Source organism: Balearica regulorum, chromosome 1, assembly GCF_011004875.1.
Source record: "Balearica regulorum gibbericeps isolate bBalReg1 chromosome 1, bBalReg1.pri, whole genome shotgun sequence".
Lineage (NCBI taxonomy): Eukaryota > Metazoa > Chordata > Aves > Gruiformes > Gruidae > Balearica > Balearica regulorum.
In genome coordinates, this window is record NC_046184.1 from 124,099,845 (window position 1) to 124,114,024 (window position 14,180).

Below are 14,180 nucleotides of genomic sequence, written 5' to 3' on the forward strand. Positions count from 1 at the left end.
TCTCCCGGCCTCTGTAAAGTCGAGGGAACTTGGAGAACTGGGATCCGGCCTATATTTGTACCTGACATAGTTTTGCTACCTACGAGAATCGCTGTTTTATATAGTAAGTGACCTCCACGTACTGTTGTCTTTTTGACGAGGTGGCTCTGGGGCAGAAGAAAGCAGGTAGGAAGGGGAGATGCTTATTTCCTCCCCCACCCCCCTTTTTGTAGTTTTGGTCGATGGGTTGCCTATATGTATTTCTCTCCAGTCAATCTATTATTTTTTTGGTCTCTTTTGGCCTTGACTGTCCCCTTGGTCCATAATGGATTACACTGTGCTATTAGTGGCAAAAGTGCACCAGCAGTCATTCAACAATTTTAGCATCAATTCCTATAAACTGGTGTTTTATATGACATGTGCCATTTTTCTGCAAGAATACCGCTTGCGAAACTAGTTTCGCCTTGGAGCAAAGGCGGAAAGATAAACAAGCCTGCATAGCCAAAACACTGGCAATCTCTTCCTCCTTCCAAATCTTTTAAAGTCACGGAGTAATATTTTCAGGATTATGCTGCTGCCTCTGAGGAGGGAATGTCGCTGGCGTTAAAAAAAAAAAAAAAGAAAAAAAAGCTAATGCAAATTAGAGAAAAATAATTTTCTTTCAGCGATATGCAATGTATTAGTCACTTGTTATCATGCTTAGAGGCAGACCTCATTTGCGCGTCTGCCAACTCGTTCACATCTGCTCAGAGCTGTTCAGGGCATTTTAACCTTGGCGGTGTCGTGTCGTAGTCCCACGGATCAAGAACGAGTAATTAAAGCTCTAAGCAGCAGCAGCAAAAAATTTCATAGCCGCCCATCTGCATCGCAGTTGATTCGCTGCTTTGTTTCGGTGCGGAGCGCCGGGATGGGAAGGCAAGGCCGGGGGCGGCCTCCGTGCTGCCCTCCTCTCCGGGCGGGCATCGCTGCCACCGGCAACTTTATTTCCTGTTTTTTTCCCCCACTCTTCTTACTTTTTTAATTTCTTTTAAAAATTTTTATCTTCACGGAAAAGCCGAGCGTTGTCGTTGGGTTTCCTTTTTTCCCCGCTGTTTTCCGCACGCTGAGACGGGCGGTGAGGGCACTGGCTGTGCCCGCCCTGGACGTGTGTTTCTTCTAAAGGTCTGGAGAAGGTGATGGAGAAGGGACACAGAGTTGCCGAGACGTTTGCCGAGGTGCTTGTAATGCTGCTTTTGTAACCGAGGGCTTGCCAGTGCTTTCCAGAAGCGCTCGGGAAAGCGTTTCCCATCAAGGAGAAACGTTAGTGCTGTAAACCCGACATAAACTTTGGGGCGAGGCTAATTTTTATGCATTGTTTAGCAGAAACCGAGCTGTTTATTTGTTTGTTATTGGGAGGAGGAGGGGGGGAAAAAAAAAAAAAAAGGAAAAAACCCCAACTTCCCAAGCACTTTTTCTTACATGCGGCCGCTGAAGGTTCCCGTGTACCGGGGCGGGGGGGCGGCCCCAGCCCCGCCGCGGCTGTGCAGACAAAGCCCTGCGGGGAGCGGGAGGTTTGCAGGCCGGCCGTGCTAGGTAAAGCGAGAGACGGAGGCACCTAAGTTTAATATTTCGCTGTTGTGCGCCGGCCATTTGCTGCATGAGGCACAGAGCCGCCGCCCCCCCTCCCCGGGTGGGTGGTTTGGGGGGAAGCAGAGGGAGCCGCTCCCCATCCATCAGCCCCTCGAAGCTGTTGCTCCGTAAATGAGGGAACCACAGGCCCTGTCAGCCGCAATTATGCAAAATGAAGTCGTCCGTGATCAATATCTCCCAACGTCCCCGACGGATGCGTGGGGGGGGCCGCCCCCGCCCGGCATGCCGCGGCGGCTCCGCGCTGGGGAGCGGTGCGCCGGGGTGGCCGGAGGGAAACCAAGGGCGTACGTCCCATTAATCACTACTACCCCCCCTCGGGGGGGTGCGGCGGGGCTGGAGGAAGGAAACGGGGGCCGTGCTCCGGGATCGCTGCAAGGATAACGTTGCGGAAGTGAGCGCAGCTTTTCGCTCAACTCTCTCTCGCAGCAGCACTGGGACTTTTTGATTCGATGGTGGTGGTGGTGGGGGTGTCTCCCCCCACAGTCCCATAAATTTATAAGGATATCGGAGGGGGAGGGGGGCACGGCGGGGCTCGGCGGAGCCCGGTGAATGGCGAGCCCGTGGCGCTGCGCTCGCCCAGCCTCTCGCGGCCGAACAATGGGGAACGGGCGGGGGGAAGGGGCTGGCTTGGTGGTATTTTTCTTTTTTTTTTCTTTCTTTTTTTTTTTTCCTCCCTTTTTTCCCTCCCCTCCTTTCTTTCTATCCCCCTCCTGAAAAGCAAAAGCCACATGGAATAAAGGCAACAATGAAGGGCTCCCGGGATGCCGAGTGCGCGGCGGGTTAATGGGGTGGGGGCGCGCAGGCCTGCGCTCTGCTCTCCCTTTCTCGCGCCGGGAATGCGGCCTTAAATTACCTGAAATGCACATTTCTGCCCGGCCCGCGGTGCGTGGGTGTGCGTGGGTGCGTGTGTGTGTGTGTGTGTCTGTCCCTCTCCCGCTGCTGCCGCTGCTCCTCCTTCGCAGCCCGGGCTCGGCTGCTGCCTGTTGTCTCTGGCAGCAGCAACGGAAACCTCGCTCCCGTGCGTGCGTGCGTGTGTGTGTGGGTGAGCGAGCGTGTGTGTGTGTGTGTGTGTCTCTAAAATGGCGCGGACGGCCTGGGTAGGGAGATACCGCGGCGGGTGGGCGAGGGAGTGGAGGCCGGGCTCTCGCCGGCGGCCCCGTCTGCGCGGGGGCCCGGGGGTTTCTGCGGCAGAGCCCGGTTTGCGGCTCCCTCCACCAGCCTTGTTCACGGCACGGCCGGAGCGGCGGCAGGCTGAACCGCCGGGTTGCCTGGCGCGGCGTGCACGGGAGGAAACCCCCGCCTCCCCCCTCCCTCCCCTCCCGGAGAGAGCAGCCTGCCTGCCCGCCGCCGCGGCGTGCGCTGGGGAACGGAGGCATCGCCCGCGCCGGGGGGGCCGGGCAGGGGGGGAGGCGGGCGGCGGTGCGGGGCTGCCGGTGCGGCGGACGGGGTCGGTGTTTCCCGCGAATCCCCGGGAAATCCTTCATGCAGCAATGCTTCAAAGTTGGGTACCGTCCGCCTCGCCTCCCCCCCCCCCGGTGTGTGTGTGTGAGAGGAGCCTTTGCAGCCTCTCTATCGCACCCCCGCGATGCGTTTTAACCGGGGGTGGGTGGAAATAGGAGCCAGGGCCCCCGCTCCACAGATGTCCCGTAACCTTCAGGTATGGGCATCGCCGTGTGCCAGGGCAGCTTTGGCTCCCAGGGCTGCCCCAAGGAGGCGCGTGTCTGGGGGTCCGGGTCTTCCCCGGGGCTCCGCGGCAGGCAGCACCCTGTGGGCTCCGGGAAAGGCGGCCAGGGTTATTTGAAGGATCGCCAGCCATTTTAACTTTCCCTTATTGGCCTCCTCCCCCGCCCCCTTCCCTAGTTCGTAGGCTTATCATTAATTGAAAACTTTTTTTTTTTTTCTCCCCCTTTTTGGCTGCCGCCGGCGCTGCGAGCGATGCAATGATTCGCCTCGCAGCATATGGGAAAGGGGGAAAGCGCCGCTGCCGCTACGGCGCAGCGACTGCCTGTGTAGGGTCCAAGGCGTGACAGACGGCGCGGGGGGGCGCGGGGACCGCTGCCGCCTCTCCCTCGGGCCGCCTGTGCCGGGGGTTAGGGGGGGCACCCCCGCCGGTGCCCCGCTGCGGGCGGAGGAGGAGGACGGGGGGGATGTGTGTGTGTGTGTGTCTCTGCCGGGCCGGAGCCAGGCGCAGCCCGGCGAGCAGCCCGGGGCGGCGGTGCCCGGCGGTGGGGAGGATGCCCCGGCGGTGCTGGCGCTGGCCCGGAGGCCCCGGCTGCCCTCGGACGGCTCCGCCGCGCCGTGTTTACACGGCAAAAAGCCCGTGTCGCCGTCCGACACGTGACGGTGTGGGAGCCGCGGGGGGTGGTGGGGGTGGTTGGGTGGGGAACGGGGGGGGGGGGGGGCGGCTGCGGCAGGAGCCTTAAAATAGACGCCGACCCCCTTGCGCTGCCTGCACACTGCCTAAACCGAAATGCACTACTGTCGTGCATGACTCAATATGTATTTTAAATCGGTTTAGCGATCTCGCTGGCGCATTGTGCTTAGCTTTATGGTTAAATGAAATGCCACACGTCCCGGGTAAAGGTCAAACTTCTTCTCTAATCCGCGGATCCGTGCGGCGGCTACTTAGTCTGCAGCTTCCTCCTTTGGTTTACAAAACGTGTCACTAGCGGTGATGCCGTGTGGATATTGCAAAAAATAACCCACGGTATTTTTTTTTTTTTTTTTAAAAGCGCAGCCACCCCTGTTCTTTAAACACTTGGCTAATATTAGATCGCTGGCTGCTGCCAGAGCTTTATACGGCGCATTGTAAACGGTGCAGCCATATAGTGTCTTTAAAGTCTCCGTTCTAGCGGTGGCACAGGTCGTTGTTTTTATAACTCGTAAATATGTAAGTCGGACGTACAAGATAAACGAGATATCTAAACACATTCATAAGCAGCTGCCCGTATTTAAGCTTATAAATACCGTACGAACGCTGCCCTTTAAATCAAACTCCGGATGAACGGGTTGAGGACTAATCGAAGTAGATCGCTACGAGTCCCCGATTGCTTTTCACTGGTCTCGCAGGGATTTTCACAAATCTTGAAATGATCCTTTCAGTGGTCTGGAACCGGGCGGCGACGGGGGGGGATGGGGGGAGCGGGGAGGGGGAGAGATCAGAGCCAGGTAATTTATTGCATCGTTTTTAATTTCCGAAAGGCCGGGTTGTTTGCCGAAGCGCCTACCGCTCCCGTCGGTGCCACCGGCGCTCGCAGCTTTTTTTTTTTTTTTTTCCTTTTCCTTTTTTTTTTTTTTTTTTTAAACTCCGCACAGCCCTCCCCGCCGGCTGCCGCTGCGCTGCTGCTGCCGGCTGTGTGGCTTGTGCAGTGGAAACTGGCGGGCTGCCAGGCGGAGCTCGGAGGTGGAAAAGAGTAAAGGCGCCAAAAGGGAACTCGTGCGCCGCTGCAATTCTCCTCCCGCCCCGCTTCCTGGCTCGCTGCAGCCGCCGGCCCCGCCGGGTTTCCTCCACCCATCCCCCTCCCTGCCGAGACTTTCACCTCGCGCACTCGCCACCGGGCACCCTTGGGGGGGAGGGGGGGGTGGGGGGGGTGTCGAGCGGAGGCTGCCCCGGCCCGGGCGGCGCTGCCCTCCGCTCCTTTCCCCCTGAGGCACGGGGAAGCGGCGGCGTCTTCCTCCTCCTCCTTCCCCCCCCCCCCCCCCCGCTCCCCGCGGGCATCGGGTTTTTCTCGTTTCCACGCCAGGAGTGTGTTAACAAAACTTTACTGCTGCTGGCGTCAATGGCTGCCAAAAGTCTGTTGACGTTGCGAGGGAGACCCAAACGTTTCCCTTTTTAATCAGCTGCCCAAAACAGCGCGGTGTGTGTCTCTGCCTGCCTCTGCGGCGCGGGGCCGGCGGGGCGCGGGCAGCGCGGGGCGGTGGGTGTTCCCGGCTCGGCTCGGCTCGGCTCGGCACGGCACGGCACGGCACGCCGGGGCCCCGCTCGGCAGCACGCCGGGAGGCAGGTTAGTGCTTGCAAGCGCTTTTCACAACTGGTTTCACACGGCGGCATCGCTGCGGAACCGCGTGTGCGTTGCGCGTCTCGCTCCCCCCCCCCTTCCCTCCCCTCCCTCCCTCCCTCCTCCGTGCATCACCGTCTATATTTAGCCGCAAATGGCTTTATCGGCCAGACACCTCCCGGAGGAAATGCCGTGCGCTCTCCGGCGGCCGAGCCCCGCTCCGCGCCCCGCCGTGCAGCGGGGGCGGCCGGGGGGGCGGGGGGGCGGGCTGCGGCGCCCTGAGGCCCGCTGACAGCGGCGGGGAGCCCGGGGGGCGGGGGGGGCCCACGGTGGCCCGGCGGGTGACGGGCGGGGAGGAGGAGGAGGAGGGAGAGAGAGAGATGTGTCCCCGGTTTCCTCCGCCGCGGTCACCGCTCGGGCGTGTGCTGGGGCGCTCAGCCCGCCGTCGGGGTTACATAACGGGGCCGGCCGCGCCCGCCCCCACGGAAGCTGGCTATAAATAGGAGCGGTGCCCCCCCGCCACCCCCCCCCATCCCCCCCCCATCCCCGCAGCGCTGAGGGCTTGCGGAGCTGCCGGTGTTTGGCCGAGGGGCCGGAATCCCCTGTGAGCCACCGGCCCCGACGTGCGGCCGCTTGCAGGGAGAGAGAGAGAGAGAGAGGAGGAGGAGGAGAGAAGGAAGGAAGGAAGGAAGGGGCGTGCGAAGAGTTAAAAGTCTGCTGTTTGTTGCAATGAAATTATGGCTGGCAGTGGCGCCGCTGCTCGTTCAGCAGACCTCCACTTTCAAACAGTTCACAAGAAGTTCATCAGGGCGGCGATTATAACTGTACACAACGCACGCCCCCCGGGCTGGCGAGTGCCAAGGGGCGGCTTTTGGGGAAAGGGCCGGCAGCTGGCAGGGTGGGTCCTGGGACATCCCGCTGCCTCCCCATGTCCTGCACACTGGTGGGCTTTGCCTGCTCTGGCAGTGGCAGCGGGACGTGGGGTCTCCAGATTACCCGCCGGGGCTGGGAAAACTCTTACCCCCCCCTCCCCGCTCCCCCGTGCAACTTCAGTGTTTCGCTATCTGCACATGTCAGGGGATTGACGGGCTCTAATTCAGGCACCTTATCTTAATGATACACTTCCACCCAGGAAACCAGGCAGGCGCAGGCGGCCCCTCCGAGGAGCAGCGTGGGTCGGCCTTGTGCACCCCCGAAGGAAAAAGCGGGGCGCGGGGAGTGAGGCCGTGCGCCGCCGAGGCCCGTCTCCTCCGAGCCCGCATCCGTCCCTCACAGATGAGACAGCGCACACGGGGCGGCTACTAACCTTATGTAAAACCCTAAATCACTCTCTCCATGCTGCTGCTGCCTCTATTGAAAACATTACGAGCGGCGCATCTGGAAAACAGTAAATCTGTCCAGAAACCGTCTTTCCAGTGAAATAACTCCTTTTGAATGATAGTGCGGTATCTAATCTCCGCGGATTTTTGTTTCCTTGCAGCGATTTTTGCGGACTTCATTAGGGAAAGCTAACTGTTCTGGAGAGAGGAGGGTCAACACGCCGTTTCATTAATATACATTTGTTCCAGACGTGGAGTTTTGCACAAAAGGCCTCTCTGAGGGGAGAAAAAAGTGTTGGGGAACAAGGCTTTCCTGCCGTTTCAGTTCTTAAACCTCTCTGAACGTGTGTGAAGTATTGTGTTAAAGGCCCAATCTGGGCTTCTTCCCCATTAAATGCCAAAGTGATCATTTGCATATTTTGTAGCCTGACAAAGGAAATGAGTTTGCTGGGGAAGCATGGATGCTTTGGGAGACGTTAGGCATTAAACTCCCAGTGGTCAATCGCCCGTTACTGCCTTGTGTGTGTGTGTGTGTAAAAGGAGTATCATGCCTCCCGCTTAAAGGCTTCTATTTTTGTGAGAGAGGAAGAGCTGAGGGATATCCTGTGCATTAAAGGCTCCCCCTACTTATTAACCCAGCATTTAGCAGCAGGATGCACGCTGAAGCTCAGTCAAAAGAAACGACTCAACCTCCGAAGAGCAATTAAAATCTTGCACTGGAATAAATCATGCGCCGCGATAATCCTGTTAATAAAACGCAGCTTGTCCTGACACTTCGCTCATGCAGCAAACTAGAATTTAATGCGAGCGGAGGTGGCGTTAGGCAAGGTAGAGGGGAGGAAAAGCCTTTCCACCTCTGCCGCTGGACGCGAAAATGCGGTTACCTTTCACCTGCCTCTCCGGCTGCATACAGCGCTGATCCTCTTGGACTGCTAATACTTCTCCAGCGAGCCCGCTAATGATTTCTTTCCCTGGAGTGAGCAGGCATCATTGAATTACTGAAAGCACTCGCAGCAGCAGCAGCAGCTCCAATGCAGAAGCCACCAGGGCTCGGTGCTTAATCAAATCAAGGGGTGGGGAGCTCGCCAACCCACTTACTATTTTTAACCCCTTTCTCCAAGTTAGTCATGTGCAGACGCTAAAGGGGAGGTTTTTATTTAGATTCCTTCTGTAGCAGCGTCTCTTCAGTTTTAAGTCCTCGCGTGAAAGCTTTATCAGCAATCAGCGTAGCTAATACGCGCGGTGCGTCGCTGTTCTCGCAACGCACTCCTGCTCCCATGCCTTCCAAAGGCAGGGCTTTTGTGAGCGCCTGTGGGTAATTTCACGTGTTCCCCCGGCCCGCAGGGTCCCTGTCCTTGGTTCAGCCTATGCGAGATGAAGGTTTGGGGACTGGTGTGTACTTGGCCGGCTGAGTCGTTTCTTGTTCAAATGAAATGCAGTGGAGAAACTTTTATTTGTCGATAGCCTGGAATGATTCTTAATTTTCTGGATGTGCACTGGGGAAAAGATCCATCTCCTCTGACCTATAAATGCCCTCAATTTGCTCCTTTATTGCAGGGTATCTCCCTTAGCGGTTAACGCAGGCAGCTCACTCCCCGCACCAATCCTGCATTCATTATTAATTACCCGGAGGGAGGCTGGCTGCTCCGCCGTGATGTTTGCACTTCCTCCTAGACAAATCTGCTCAACTTTTTTTTTTTTCTTTTTTTCTGTTTTTTTTTAAGTAGAATATAAAACCGTGAAGAAAAGCGGCGATTTTTAAGAAGACGTCATGCTTTCTGCAACCCCCCTGTATGGCAACGTTCATAGCTGGATGAGCAATGAAAGGGTCCGCATGTGTGGAATTAATGAAGACAGGTAAATATTTAAGCTTCTGGCAAGTTAAACCACACTGTAATTCTGCAGTGTGAGGTCTCGGAGTTCGCTTGCTTCCCTAATACCAGAGTAGAGAGCTGCCGCCTTGCATCGAGATCAGCCCAGCTTGGATGGGGGGTGGAGGGGGAGAAACAAGACGTGCCTGAGAGCGGTAGAGCAGCCGCTGATTTACTATTTAACAGGCAACCTGGGTCAGTGAAGCGGGGACGCCCTTTAAAGAGATTACTCCCCAAAGCAGCCTTTAAATGCGCTTTTACAATTAATTTATTATTTCGTATTTGTGAAGGGGAATTAAACCAAATAGCGTGCGTGTTCTTGCGGTGACTCTCTACGGCAGAGGGGCTCCTGCGTGTGACTTGGCGTTCCCTGCCTTCGGACCAACAGCTTGTCCTGTGAAATAGGAACAGCGGCCTTTCCGTCTCCCACAAGTGAATGTTTCTTCCTCCCCACCTTTTTTCCTCCTGAATGTCATTCATTTGATGATTAAAATTACAGTCTTTAATAATTTTCAATGGGGTGATGCAAGCACCGGCTGGTGTCCTCTTCCCTTAAACCCCAGCTTTTTAAAAAGCGAAACGACACTGGACAGAAGCTGCAGATACGCCTGCAGTTCTCTGTGCCAATTTTGTGTGGTTTTAGTGTTTTTCTGACTTCTCTTTTAGCCTGCGTTCTCACTATTGTGTGAAAAGCCTCCGAGAAGCTGGGAAAAGTTTTTGGTCTTTGCAGGGAATACTATTTGCAAACATAAGCTGAAGGACAACGGCCAAACGTCTCACTTCACTTTTGCACCCTCCCTCCCTACTTTCCTCCCAGTTATTTAGGGATAATAATTTTACGTGCTACTTGCAGGAAAGGTGAATCTTTTAAAAACAAATACATTAAAACCGCATTTAAGGTGATGATGCGCCTTTAAGCACTTTGATTGAAAGAAGTTCTTTTGGGTAATGCTGAAACTTTCCTTCTGCTGCACGTCAACGATTTTTATCCCTGGGATTTGAAATTTGGCACTAAGGTATATTCTTTATCGGTGCTTTCTGTGATAACAAGTCCCAGTGCTGCAACACTGGTATGGCACAGATGTGCAGCTCCCTCTTTACCATGGAACAGCTGACGTTCGTATGATATTAGCGTGTGATTTTTAATTTTCTCCTCGGCTGTGTTTATGGATAGTATATGAACAGGATATGTTTAAAATGGGATATTCTTCTCTTGTGAAAAAGAAAAGGGCAAGGGGCAAAAGAGGAGACCTTGACAAAAATCACTTGTTTTGGAAGAGGCTGCTCTGAGATGCGCTCAGTGTGTTCTTGCTGTCAAAACCCTTTATGCTTGTTTTCAAATGGTCTTTGCTTTCTAAAGTAGTTGCTGTGCGTCGTTACGCAGAAGGGTAAACATGGTATCATATGGGACTTCTCTAGGGGAATCAAAATATGGAGGTGATATAATCTTGTACTGATCTGAGATGTGCAAGATGTTTTCAAATAGTACACTTCTGTTTCTTAATAGGAAAATTCCTGTTAATGATGGCGACGCACCGAAAAGCAGACTGGAGTTGAGGGAAGAAAATCACTTGAATCACAGTGTGGTAAGAAGTTCCTAGCCTTATGCTGCAGCTGAACCTGTGCCTGTCCTCCCCACCCTGTCTCCCACCCCTGGGTGTTAGTACATGATCCGTTTGGAGAAATGATTAAACTACCTTTCTATTGCAGCTCTAGCCGGGCTTGGGCACATACGAGTTGTTTCTGTGAAACAGTGAAATGGGACTTTATTTATTTCATTAATCTCTTGACGCCGACTTTGTGGTGGTGTGTTGTCTTATGACATCATATTCTTACTTTTGCTCTTTTATGAATAATGTCATGCAGCATACTGGCATGTCTAACAAGACTAATTCACGTAAGCATTAAGTACATCAATGTTTCAGCAAAGTTGGTGGGTTTCTTCTTCTCTGAGTGTACATGGGGAGCAGCTAGCGGGGAAGGAATTTGACGGCAGACTTTTCTTCATGCTGTATCCTCAGACACCTCGCCCCGTGAATCGTGTGGCGGTGGTGAGCCCCCGAGCAGAGCTGCGGCGGAAGGAGAGGTCCTGGAGGAGGAGGAGAGGTTCTCCATCCTTCCCTTACCGCTCTCCACGTCACCAGCCCACATCCTCTTGCTCTGACGGGGCTGGGGCCGAGGAGCTGGTTACTGCGTGGAAGTGGTGCCACCGAGCATCGTCTCTGGGCCACTTCTGGCTGCTTGGGCTGTGGGTCCTCACGCCTTTGTGTCTAGCAGATGGATTTGGGGTGTGGAGAGTTTTGTATCGAATGTTTGTGGTGATATATATTGCTCCGTAGGTTCCTGTTCTCCCGTTCTCCAGCCTGATCAGCCTCTGTACATTTTCACGATGAACAGTGTGTTTGCATTGGTATTGTTTCTCTTCCAAACACTGACAAGTCTGTAGCTTGAGCGGTAGTCATGTTAGTGAAACGTGAAAGTAACATACTTCTTGTTCTGTAAAGGTGGATGCGACTACGGCACATCGCATCGACAGTCTCGCAGCTCTGAGTATGGACAGGTCTGGACTCATGCGAGAAGGACTCAGAGTCCCCAGTAGTATTGTCTATTCCAGCTTGTGTGGACTCGGCTCGGAAAAATCACGGGATGCCACGGGTTCAATAGCTGGGCTCGGATTTACTCCTGAAAGAAATCCAGAGATACAGTTTAAGTCTAATCCCCCCGAAGCGGTAGAAAACGCAGCTGTCTCTGCAAAAGCCCCGAACGGCTTCAGCGCTATATACAAAACGCCACCTGGAATACAAAAAAATTCTGTCCCGACAGGAGAGACGCTGGGTTTGGACCGAGCTGCGGGTGACAAGCAGAGTCCTCTCGGTGTCAATGGTGCTAGTTACCTAAGGCTCCCCTGGGTAAACCCCTATATGGAGGGCACAACGCCCACCATATACCCTTTCCTTGACTCACCAAATAAGTATTCGTTGAACATGTACAAGGCATTGCTACCTCAGCAGTCCACCTACAGCTTACCGCAGCACCTGGCTTACTCGCCCGTATGTACGAATGGTGAACGTTTTTTATACCTGCCTCCCTCCCACTACGTTGCCCCCCACATCCCTTCGTCGCTGGCATCGCCCATGAGGCTCTCGACTGCTTCGGCTTCACCGGCGATCCCGCCTTTGGTGCACTGTCCGGATAAGAGCTTGTCGTGGAAGATGGGTGTCAGCCCCGGCACCCCCGTCGAAACGCATGCCTACCCCCACATCCAGAGCAGCAAGCAGCCCCGGGTCCCTGCTGCCAAGCCAGCCCCCGCCAATATGCCGTCGGACCCCGCGCTCCTGCTGCCGCACTCGCCCCGGCCGTCCCCCCGTCTCCCCCTGCCCACCCAGGTCGGGGACGCCTACGCCGATTTCCACAAACACTTCCCCAGGATCACCACCTCTCCCTCCTCTGCCGTTACGCTCCCAAAGCCCTACGTGAACGTCGGTGGCGAATTTCCACCCTCCCGCCTCTCCAACGGGAAGCTTCCCAAAGGCAGCGATGCCGGGGAGGCGCCCCCACCGGCCACCCCCCATGCGCGGAAAGCTGGCCATGACCGAAAAGACGGCAGGTCCCCCCCACTCCTGGAAAAGCAGACCCCGACCAAAGACGTCACCGACAAACCGCTGGACTTGTCAGCGAAAGTCGTCGACGCAGAAACCGCCGGCAAGTCGGACCACAGTAAGAAAATGACGCCGACGGTGCTGGTGCATGGCAGGGCGGGAGGGGGGACGCACTTGCCCAGCAGCGACATCGTTCAGAAAGAAACCATTTCTCCGGGGAACGGCTGCCCCATCTACAGGCCTGAAATTATCAGCACAGCTCCCTCCTCCTGGATCGTTCCTGGTCCCAGCCCCGGCGAGGAGAACGGGAAGAGCGTCCAGCTGAAAAACAAGGCGCTGGACTGGGTGATCCCGCAGCAGCGGAGCTCCTCCTGCCCCAGGATGGGCGGCACGGAGGCGGTCGTCGGCAGCGTTTCGGGGACGGTGTCGGTGGGGGGGCGGCCGGCATCAGCGTCGCCGGCTCCCAACGCCAACGTGGATTGCGCCAAGACGGCCAGGAGCTCCGCGGAGAGCACCACCTCAGTCATACAGCATGTCGGGCAGCCCGTTGCCGCCCCCGCGAAACACAGCAATAAGGTGGCTAAATCCTGCAGCCAGGAAGCCAACTTCAAGGCGAGCGAGACCGCCCTGGCCTCCAGCCCCATCTTCCTGCCGCCTAACGAGGCGTTTCGCTCCCCGCCTCTACCCTACCCCAGGAGTTACCTCCCGTACCCGGTGCCGGAGGGGATAGCCATCAGCCCTCTCTCCCTCCACGGGAAAGGACACGTGTATCCGCACCCTGTCTTGTTGCCCAACGGCAGCCTCTACCCTGGGCACCTGGCTCCCAAACCTGGCCTCCCCTACAGCCTGCCGGCGGGGCGAGGGGAGTTCATGACCTACCAGGATGCGCTGGGGATGGGGATGGTGCACCCCATGCTGCTGCAGCATTCGGCTTTGGAGATCAATAAGGAGGAGAAGGCAGAAAGGAGGTCACGGTCTCATGAGAGGGTCCGCTACGAGGACCCGGCTCTGCGGGGCCGGTTGCCGGAGCTCCTGGAGAGCAGCGGGAAGATGCATTTCGAAGTACCCGGTGACAAGAGCGTGAAATTGCACCAGAGCTCCGGCCACGGTAAAAACTCGGCCAAAAGCGACAAACACCTCTTCCCGGATCTTTTGCGAGATGAGCAAGAGCCTAAAAGTGAAGCAAACGTAACGAAAGCCAGCTTTGCTACCGAAAGCAGTAATCAGGCTAATGACCCTACAAAGCACAAGGTAGAGCAGGCGTCGCAGCACAGAGATTTTATTGTAATGAGAGAGGAGTTTGGAAGAAATAATGATCTTCACGAAACCTATAATTTCAAGCAAGCCCAGAGTTCATCGGTGTTTGGCTTAAGGAAAGAAGATTTATCTGTGAGCCAGCCTAAAGAGAGAGTGACAGTCCAGCCTTCGCCCGCTTTCTTGGAAAGCGCTCACGAGAGTGATGCTCCGGCTCTGGCTTTTGGCAAGGTGCAGGAGGACGCAAAAACATTCTGCATGGGGACCACGCCGCCGAGCATCGATGCCAACCAGACCTATACCAAAGACGGAGCCGACGACGTAGACGCTGCCGATGGCAAAATATTGAAACCCAAGCCGTCTAAGTTGGCCAAGAGGATCGCAAACTCTGCCGGTTACGTAGGTGATCGATTCAAGTGTGTGACGACCGAACTGTACGCAGACTCCAGCCAGCTCAGCCGGGAGCAGCGGGCGTTGCAGGTGAGTCCGCGCGGTCCAACGACCGCCGCGTTTTTGGTCATTATTTCTCTG

The 14,180-nt window shown here is 55.8% G+C and overlaps 1 protein-coding gene across 11 annotated transcripts in view; it reads left to right on the forward strand.

The window, feature by feature from the left end:
* The window catches only part of BCOR (BCL6 corepressor), an 83,103-nt gene that overhangs the window by 35,192 nt on the left and 33,731 nt on the right, over positions 1-14,180 (forward strand). For 10 of the 11 annotated variants that reach the window (XM_075774231.1, XM_075774159.1, XM_075774141.1 and 7 more), the window contains exons 2-4: positions 8,653-8,782; positions 10,304-10,382; positions 11,301-14,129. In XM_075774231.1, coding sequence (XP_075630346.1) covers positions 8,697-8,782; positions 10,304-10,382; positions 11,301-14,129 — 2,994 coding nt within the window. In that variant the 5' untranslated portion in view covers positions 8,653-8,696. Of the gene's footprint in view, positions 1-5,594; positions 5,613-8,652; positions 8,783-10,303; positions 10,383-11,300; positions 14,130-14,180 lie in introns of those variants that run through there. The other variant, XM_075774169.1, reaches the window with a different exon arrangement.